The sequence below is a fragment of the Cyprinodon variegatus genome, unplaced genomic scaffold (assembly GCF_000732505.1).
Source record: "Cyprinodon variegatus isolate N-32 unplaced genomic scaffold, C_variegatus-1.0 Scaffold134, whole genome shotgun sequence".
NCBI lineage: Eukaryota > Metazoa > Chordata > Actinopteri > Cyprinodontiformes > Cyprinodontidae > Cyprinodon > Cyprinodon variegatus.
The window spans coordinates 593,785-602,720 of record NW_015150587.1 but is presented as its reverse complement, the minus strand read 5'-3'; the positions used below and the strand labels follow the sequence as shown (position 1 = coordinate 602,720).

Genomic DNA, 8,936 nt, shown 5'->3' with positions numbered 1-8,936 from the left:
TGATCAGTAATACTTCTGTTAAGTGTAATACATACATATATTTATATCTCGTGAAAGAGCTTAAAACAAACTTTTTTTTTTACAGCATTATGAACAGCAACAGGCATGGGGAGCAATAATCACAGAAACTTGCCACAATTTGACTTTTCCCTTCATGACCTCGAGGGCGATTCCACTTCCAAGTTAGTATGCAGTCAAAAGCAAACACAATGCACAGTTTCATGCTGCTTTTAAAGCACTACAGTAAAAACATTGTTTTAAACATTTGCTATCAGCGTAACAAACATGGATTCTGCTCGCCCCGAATCTGAACTTCAACCGGCATGTCGTATGCGGCTGTTGAAATATTAAAGAACGTTGTTTCATCAGTACAAATACACAACATGTTATTCTGTCAGTTATACAAAGGATTAATAAAAAAGAAATTTTGTTGCATGACCACTAGGTTATTTATATATTAAAGAAAAGGGAAATAATAACAAGGTTAAACTCCTTTTTAATCGTTTTAGTTTTTGAAGAAAAAAAAAATTATTCTGTAAAGGCTGCAGCAGCGCTATCTGATCACATGACCCAGACAAGGCTCTACGGAGGGGTGTGTCTGATTTCCTGAAATATGATTGGCTAGAGTTCCTAAGGTTACCTGGTGTTGCTTAAAGATTTGAATAAGATCTAAGCTCTTAGTGCCGTTGCAGCTTCTTAGGAGTAATAGTGCATGTAGGAGCCAGATTAAGGCCATGCATGGAGCTCTCCACTGAAAGGGGCTCGAACTCTTTGCTATAGTGAAGCTGTTGAAATGCACGGTTATTTTCCAGCACTGCAGATTTTCACAGGATGGGGGATGAGGGAGAGAAATGGTGGATTTGGGGTTTCCAGCTCTGGTTGTTTGCTGCTTATGTCTGCAGATCAGACATTTCAGAACTGAGGCAGTGCAATGCTCCCTTTTCTCTCCCCAGCACATTAAAGGAGTGAACCGTCCTGCACTGAAAAGATAGAAAAAACGTGGGCATATTGGCTAGACAAGTTGCTGTACAGTCTTTAAAATCCACCAGGCAGTGGAGACGGCTCACAGTCAGGCATTACGATACAACATGCTCGCACAAAAACTGCTACAGCAACTGGTTTCACGTCCCTGTGGATTCCGATGGACTTTTTTTCTTGGTATTGTTGGATTCAGTCAGTAGGGGGTGCTTTAGTCGACTCCCTCGAAGCCTTGAGCGTTCTCCACCGCCATGAGGAGTTTCTCTCTCAGGTCCTCGAAGGATTCATAACTGGGCAGATCCAAGCGGTTAAAACTGAGAAAAAGAAAAAAAAAAAGGAGAAGCAAAGTTAGAGAAACAGGACATGAAATAGCAGCTGGATGCTTCTTCAAACAGAGAGGTGGAGTACCATGTGTGAGCTCTTGGCAACTTCTCTGGTGTTCCCCACTGCTCAATCGTAAACAGCTGAGGGCCATTAGAACCTAAAACCAAAGAAAACAGTCGTCGATAGGATGGAGATGTTTAGCTAGCAAAATACTCACATTAGACGTGAAACTCAAGTTAAAGTGGAGATAAATGAACAGAGTTTTACATTAGTTGCTTCTGGTTGACATCTGCTTTTTTGATCTTAAAAAAAATAGAATTATATTTTAAAACTTTGTTAATTTTAAGAAAATGTAAAGTTAAATATTGAGACATTAATAGTCTTATTAAATGGCTTTGCATTATTAACTACGTTGGTTTTTCATTGAAAAAGTAATCTAACTCAGTTTTCCCTCCAACCTTTTTGGACTTGTGTAAAACTCTGCAAACTGTGCATTTTGTCTTACCATGAGTGCCCCGCTCATTCAAAAGTATTGATTATTGTCCAACGGTGGAATGTACAATAACTGAGTGTAAAGTAAAAACTTATTTACTTAATCTTTTAATTTGAGCATTTAATTCTGATCATTGTTCTTTCAATATAACAAAAAAGAACAACAACAATATAAATATGCTGCCTAGAAATAAGTAAGGAATTGAAATGTATACAAAACAAAATCATATTATGAACGTCTATTTATAAAACTGGAGCTCCTCTGAGTAACTCCCTTATAATTAAATTTAAACTAGAAGAATTGGAAACAAAATACTAAACAAAAATTATAGTCAGACTCTGTTAATTATTGAGCTGCTTTGCGGAGCTACGATAACTCAGTAGGAAAAACATCTGATACCAGGCTGTTCTTCACTACCAGTCTGTTCCTCTGCTTGGTTTTGAAGCTGAACTCAAACATATCCGAAAAACTTACATTTTGGTTGATAAAAGCTTGTTTAATTTTTTCGAATGGCTCCTAACAAAGCAGAACAGATCCCAGCCTTATTTTATTTCACCACCTAAGAAATTAAATATTTTCATGTACCCCTTGCAATGCACTCGCGGACCACTAGGGGTAACCTCGCACTGGGAATCACTGATCTAATTGATTACTTTTAACATATTGGTCGTGCCATTCTGCCACTTGCAATATAAGGCAGTGCATTACAACAATTCGATCAATAAAAGCGTTTTCCTAAGCGCACTCTCTGCTGCAGGGAGTTTTTACAGCAGGGAGCTGTGATACGGACACGTGACGCTGATTAGTCAAAATGTGGGCTAGTTAAGCATGTCTTGAACCGAGTGAAGAGAGACGATGGTGCAGAGCCACTGACTGAGTGTCTGCGTTAGAAGAGAAAAATGCTAACTGAATTTAAAGGCTAAATTTCCCTATGATTTTCTCAACGTGTGCAGAAACAAAGACTTTATCAACATCGATTAGAAGCAGCTCTAATCAAAAGAAGCTTCTCTCATCATGTCACGATCATCAACACTGACTGACAGCTGGCTGCCCACATGTTGCTGTTTACTCTCTTTGTTATTCTGAATTCACTTGTATAGTTTAGAGTTTTCTTCCACACAGAAATCCTGGAATTATCTTGTGCTGTTTTTTTTTTTTTTTTTTTTTTAAGAACAGAAGGACCGCAGTTTAATTCTATGTAAAATATTTTTAACCTTTGGTAAATTGCTTGAAAAGCATTATTTTTATTTTTCAGCTTCATAGCTATCTTATAGCCAGTTAAAGCAATGTGAAAAAATATAAAGTTCTAAATAGACTTGTGCCACTCAATGGACAGTGCTCAGAAATAGGACGATTTTCACGTGATCTGCGACCAGCCGGTCAATATAAAGACCCCCCATTTTAAGCGCCGGTCATTGTGTTGTTAATGAGTTTTGCTCTGAGAGTACACGCATTTTTTTCCTGTGCTTGGCTAAGCTAACAGCAGGGAATCCAAAGAGCATGGCGAAAGACTGAAAAAGTTAGTGGATCATTTTCAGATGTGTACTCATTTTAGTTTGTTATACAATTCATTTAATAACATGGACCATCTTATAGTTCATAACTTAACCTTCAGCTGTCTTTAAAGTTATTATAACACGGGCCATTGTGTTTTAAATCAGGGATCAAAATGTTACGTTCATGTAAATTTATTATGTTGTGTATGAATCTAAAAAGCTGCTGAATGTTGAAATAAAATGGGTTAACTGTGATTTTTTTTACCATTAAAGTTAAACCAAATATTCATCGACAACAACATTTTATAAAAATGTAACATCGTTTCATCCTTGCTTTAATTAATACTGTGGTAAATCATGTTTATGCAGTGAGAGCAATTACAAACAGGAATATATTTCTGTGGATTAGGAGGGCAATGATATTGATACCCTCAAGTACTTGGACTTATACTTGTAAAAACAACCTGATAGCACTTTATGTTTTATCATGTAATCCAAACCCTGAGTCAACCTTAGCTGCTGTAGTCAAGATTCTTTTCTCTGATGTGGAAGAAAGCTCCCTCTACTGCATCTCAGCTGTACTCGACTGAAGGTAAAAGTCTGTCTTTGCCTACTAAGCATTTCAGAAAATATGATCACAACTCCTTATTATAACTAAGCTTTTATTTAGAACCTGTATGGGTATTTGGTATCAGCAAGTACTGAAATGTAAATAGTTGTACAGGTTTAAAGAAATCAGGTGTCGGTGAATCCCTGCTGTAAACACAGAGATCTGAATGCTAACAAGAAGGAAGGTCTGAGATGGAAACATTACCGTAGAGTTCAGCGAAGCCATTCATCGGCACACGTGATGTCCCCGTCACAAACTGGAGGAGTCGGATTCTCTTCTCAGCGTCCATCAACAGGACAACCTTAAAAAGAAAGACACAAAAACTCCTTTAGTCGTTCACATTTTTCTGATTAAATCATTAGTGCATTAAATACTCAATGAAATAAATTCATTAAAGTCTAGAAAGGATTTCTTAAGGTTTAGGTTTATCGTTTCTATGTGAAAGTGAACATTTAAGGTTGCTTAGGGGTCAACTTCATTTGGTTTTGATAGTCAAGGATTAGGATACACATGATGTCAAAGTGTCCTCAGAAAAACCAAAGCGCAACAGTGCAAATTCAAACAGAAGCGTGTTTGATGTGTGTGAGTCTGTTAGCGCTCAAGTTAAGATAATATGTGGAGCATGCAACACTAGAGACTCTTTCATCAGAGCAAACAACAGTGTTCTTTAACACAGACTTTGATCTGGCAGGCTGAACGCACGGGGACATGTCTGGTACCAGCTTCATTTCTATAGCCATCTACGATGTCAACCATTGCAACAAAGCAGGGCCACTGAGTGCAAGTACACTAAGATATTCAAGAAAAAAGATTTTGATACTGAGGGGGAAAAAAATAAAATAGGCCATTTTTATTCACCTAAGTGCAGGATTAGAGCTCATATGTAGGGTTTAGCACCCATCATTTCAGTAGGTTAAATGACTGTGGTCTAAGTCACAGTAAATTAAAAATCTTTTCTGTAAATTGTGTAAACGGCATACCTATGGCAAAAACCAGGGCCTTACTTAATAGGTCAGGGCTAACTGGGCAAACAATGGCTAGCCTTTGTTGTTAAAGGATGGAAATAAACAGAGAATTAATTGTTATGAGCAAATAATGTTTAAAAGCAAAAAAAAAAACTTCAACAGTTGTGAAATATGACGAATAAATATACTTAAGAAATGGTTTGAAAAAGATTTGGTTTGAGAACCTAATGAAAATCATGCAATATAAATAAAAAATAATAAATAAATGAATAAAAAAGGACATTGATCTACTTCTGACCAGTGGGAAATAAATTTGAGCCTTTTAGCCTGATACCCTACATATGCTTTCAAATACGACAGTCATCTAATCTAATTGCCATTTCACCCATAATTCAAATAGTGTTGTTTTCCCTTTTCTTATTGCAGTCTTGATATGAGATGTTGTGTTCATTTGTGGCTGACCAACAAACCTTCCAGAACCACTGTATAACCGGATGGTTGGGACAGTAGCCATTCTTGTAAACCGTGTGCTGCCTCCAGTCATTAACGTCGACATCGCCCAGACCGCACATGAGCAGCTTCACAGGCACAGGGGGAAGAAGGAAAACATAAGTTCAGAGGCAGAAACATATTTCCACTAAGTATGTTAGGCTAAAGTTTGACCATAAATCAGAGATAATGATTAGGGTGTTGTTCTATTAAATAAAAAAATAAAACATTTAAACATGCAAGAAAATTGTGAAATTAAAAATTAAAACCATTGTTATTTTTTTACAGTCACAACTGTATGGGATAATTTTCCCATAAGCAGGCAGGTTTCCATACCTCAAGTTCATTTTCATCAAAGATCTTGATCAAATCTATTGGAATGAGTTCAGTGAATCCCTGAAAAAGTAAAAAAAAAAAACATTCATAAGACATAAAAATAATATCTCCATAAGCTAAAAAAGCAAAAATACTGCTACAGTTTATATCATGTTCAAAACTAGAACATCATAGCCACACTGCCCCCATGTGGAGATTCACAATCATTGCACACAAATACCTCCAAGAAGGCGTTCATCTGTTTCTGGACCCGGTTGACAAACCTCCACTGGATGACCAAGCTGGAAGAAAGAAAAAATGTTTTAGAAAATGAAATGCTGCAAAAAATTACCTTTCATGCTGATGTTTTGAAATAAATAAAGAATCAAGGTGAGGGGAATGAGGGGAGTGCTCACTCAATGTATTCCTTCTTGTTCTCATTGGTGACCACCATGTCTGATCCGCTGGGCTTCAGGTCAACCTGATACGTCTGAGGAAAAACACAGAAACATTTAAAAATGTGCAGCAATCCTTGTTAATTACAAATATATAGGCTAAAAAAATGCTGCTTTGAAGTCGGCTCACCTGTCCAAAGTTGTCCTCGTCGATACAGAACCTCAGGTCAAGCTCGGTGGGATCATTTTCCAGAATCCATTTTAGGGAGTTATAGTACTCACTGTCCTGCAGAGATACAACAAATATGTTCGGTTTTAAACCAAATTTTATTAATCGACTCAGAGAATTTTTTTCCCAAGCTTTATGATAAATATAGAATCACTCAGAAAAATAATAAATATTTTTCTCGAATGCAATAAATGGATGGAAGTGTCCGAATTGCAGTAATGATGAGAATAGAGTCCATCATATCAGTTCTTAATCTAACTAAAGTGATATGAACCTTAACAGTATGCTAAAGAAATTAAAACTTGTATTAATTAAACAAAAAAGTATTTATTTAGCATGAATCTTTATCACAGTGTAGTAGTTATGTTGTTCTTTTAATTAGCGCCTATAAAGGAAGGGGGCCTTACCACAGACTCCATGTCTTTAAGCGATATCTGTTTCCCCAGCATCATCTTATAAAAAGGACGGATGAAAAAGCCTGCAATGAAAAATGACAATGCCATACTTTACAACAGCACGTGTGGAGAAAAAGTCTCAAAAGCAACAATGATCACACGGCCAAAAGGTTTCTCATGCTGCACTAACACGCATGATGAAAGCATGAGATAATTAGTCCCTGAGAAAAAAACACCTCCTTAAATCTGTTCGCCAGTTTACCGCCCAGGACTCTACAATTGTTTTTTAATCAAATCTTCATCTGCACAGCATCTAAAACAGTAATACAGGCCATGCATATTATTTTATAGAAAGGGGCTGAAACACCACTCATTAAAAGTTGACGGAATTAAAAGCTATGATATCGGTTGTTAAATCCTATTGATATTTTTTTGTTTCTAAATTTTTCACATTTGTCCAAACATTAAAATGCACTTTACTTCCTAAAGCATCAGTCTTCTGCATATTATAAAACTTGAGTAACATCTGATTCCTATTCTAAAGAGTTTCATAACATTTTCCCATGCCCTTATTGTAGCTTAAACTCTTAGGATTGCCATCATAGGTGTTTATGGGCGCTTCTGACCATTCTTCCAAGAAGCATCTTTGTGTTTAGTTGATGATTTCTCAATTCTATCTCATTCCAGAGACCTTGTCTCAGGCTCAGGTCAGGAATCTGTTCAGGTCAGTCAAGTCCTATCACACCAGATTGCTTACTAATATTTGACACTGAAACTGGAAGGTGTTAAATTCAAACATTTCCAACAATGTTTGGAGAATGAAATAGCTTACATTTTCTTGGTTTGCTGAAGTATTTGGAGCAGATTCAATGGAGCTGAGGCAGGGGAGCCCAACTGCCTTCAACAACCTTAATATTTGCCCGAAATGGACCAAAGCGGTCAATCCTGAGAACAGTTTTCCACCTCTAGAGTTTGCAGATGTGCACTTTACAGATCATTCAGCATCCTCTGATGCAGCTCTATGATTTTATGTGGCCTGCAATATTATGGCTGAGTTGCTGTCAATCGCTGTTATTTCTACTGAGCTAAAATATAGCTCAGAGAATATTTAGCAGAGAAAAAATAATAATTGGAATTCACTGACCTCCTGAGCACGACCCATCTATTTTACAGATGTTTGTAGAAAAGGTCTGTTTAACTTTGACCATGGAAATTACTGGAACATCTAAATCAAATGTTTTAGATCGGTGGCTAAATACTTTTGGCATGTTTGTTAGAAACAAAAGAAGTTGACATGCTAAGATTAGCTTAGCACAACACCATACTGTTCTTAAGATCATTACAGGAGATTTTAAACGCTATGGTGGAGCAGAATTCCATGCCTGGTCTGCAGGAGCCACAGTCAAGACAAAGTATAAATGGTAATCATGAATAACAGACAATGTCCTCAAAGCCATTTTTGGGTTAGTGTAATACCAATAAAATAATGTTTTTAAGTGCATATAAAGTAAAATAAGAATATGTGTACCAAAAGATTGAGCTCTTTTCATTAAGACTAAATATCTATATTAAAATTAATTTAGGATTGGTCTGATGTTATTACAACTTCTAATTGAGTTATTTGCTGGATGCAAAAAATATATATAATTAACAGAAACAGGGACTTGAAAGCATCAGGCTGGGTTTAATTGATCTAAACTGGTTATAAAAGCTGGTTTCAGGGTGTACTGGCTCTCTGGCTTATGAGCAATATGAGGAAAATCAGAAGATATTTATTCACAATGTCACATTAGGGCTGCCTAAGATTTTATAAAGCATAGAGGAAGAAAAGAAATAGGGGATAAAGTAACATTTCGCTGGTTCCTCTGAATGAAAACACGGGCAGGCAAGGCTATTATTTAAAGTTCAAAACGATTTAATATGACCCAATATTAATTACAATAAGGTATCAAACTGGGACTCAGTGGTGCCAATTTCCTCATTATTTATAAGTTTCTTTTGTGAAGTTGAAATAAAATCTTGGAGAGGGACATTCTGTACTAGAGAAACTGTAGAATGAAATATTTTACCATCCAGCAGTTTTCCATGAAACACGGCCATTCCTGCAACACGACCGATGAACTTGAAATAGGAAAGATGATCCTCGTTGCAGAGGCCAGAGTTTGGATTGATTTGGAGAGTGTAGTTGTCCCTGAATAAAGACAGGAGAGAAGTGCAAAGCAACAAGTACATGTTTAGATACGTCTT

The 8,936-nt window shown here is 36.6% G+C and overlaps 1 protein-coding gene across 16 annotated transcripts in view; it reads right to left on the bottom strand.

The window, feature by feature from the left end:
* Positions 1–1,155: 1,155 nt before the first annotated feature.
* nedd4l (neural precursor cell expressed, developmentally down-regulated 4-like, E3 ubiquitin protein ligase) overlaps positions 1,156–8,936 on the bottom strand; it is a 54,959-nt gene continuing 47,178 nt past the window's right edge. For all 16 annotated transcript variants that reach the window (XM_015376384.1, XM_015376385.1, XM_015376386.1 and 13 more), the window contains 10 exons: positions 8,759–8,880; positions 6,702–6,772; positions 6,256–6,351; positions 6,087–6,160; positions 5,912–5,972; positions 5,692–5,751; positions 5,337–5,444; positions 4,106–4,202; positions 1,387–1,459; positions 1,156–1,292 (listed from right to left, as the gene is read on the bottom strand). In XM_015376384.1, coding sequence (XP_015231870.1) covers positions 1,190–1,292; positions 1,387–1,459; positions 4,106–4,202; positions 5,337–5,444; positions 5,692–5,751; positions 5,912–5,972; positions 6,087–6,160; positions 6,256–6,351; positions 6,702–6,772; positions 8,759–8,880 — 865 coding nt within the window. In that variant the 3' untranslated portion in view covers positions 1,156–1,189. The remainder of the gene's footprint in view (positions 1,293–1,386; positions 1,460–4,105; positions 4,203–5,336; positions 5,445–5,691; positions 5,752–5,911; positions 5,973–6,086; positions 6,161–6,255; positions 6,352–6,701; positions 6,773–8,758; positions 8,881–8,936) is intronic.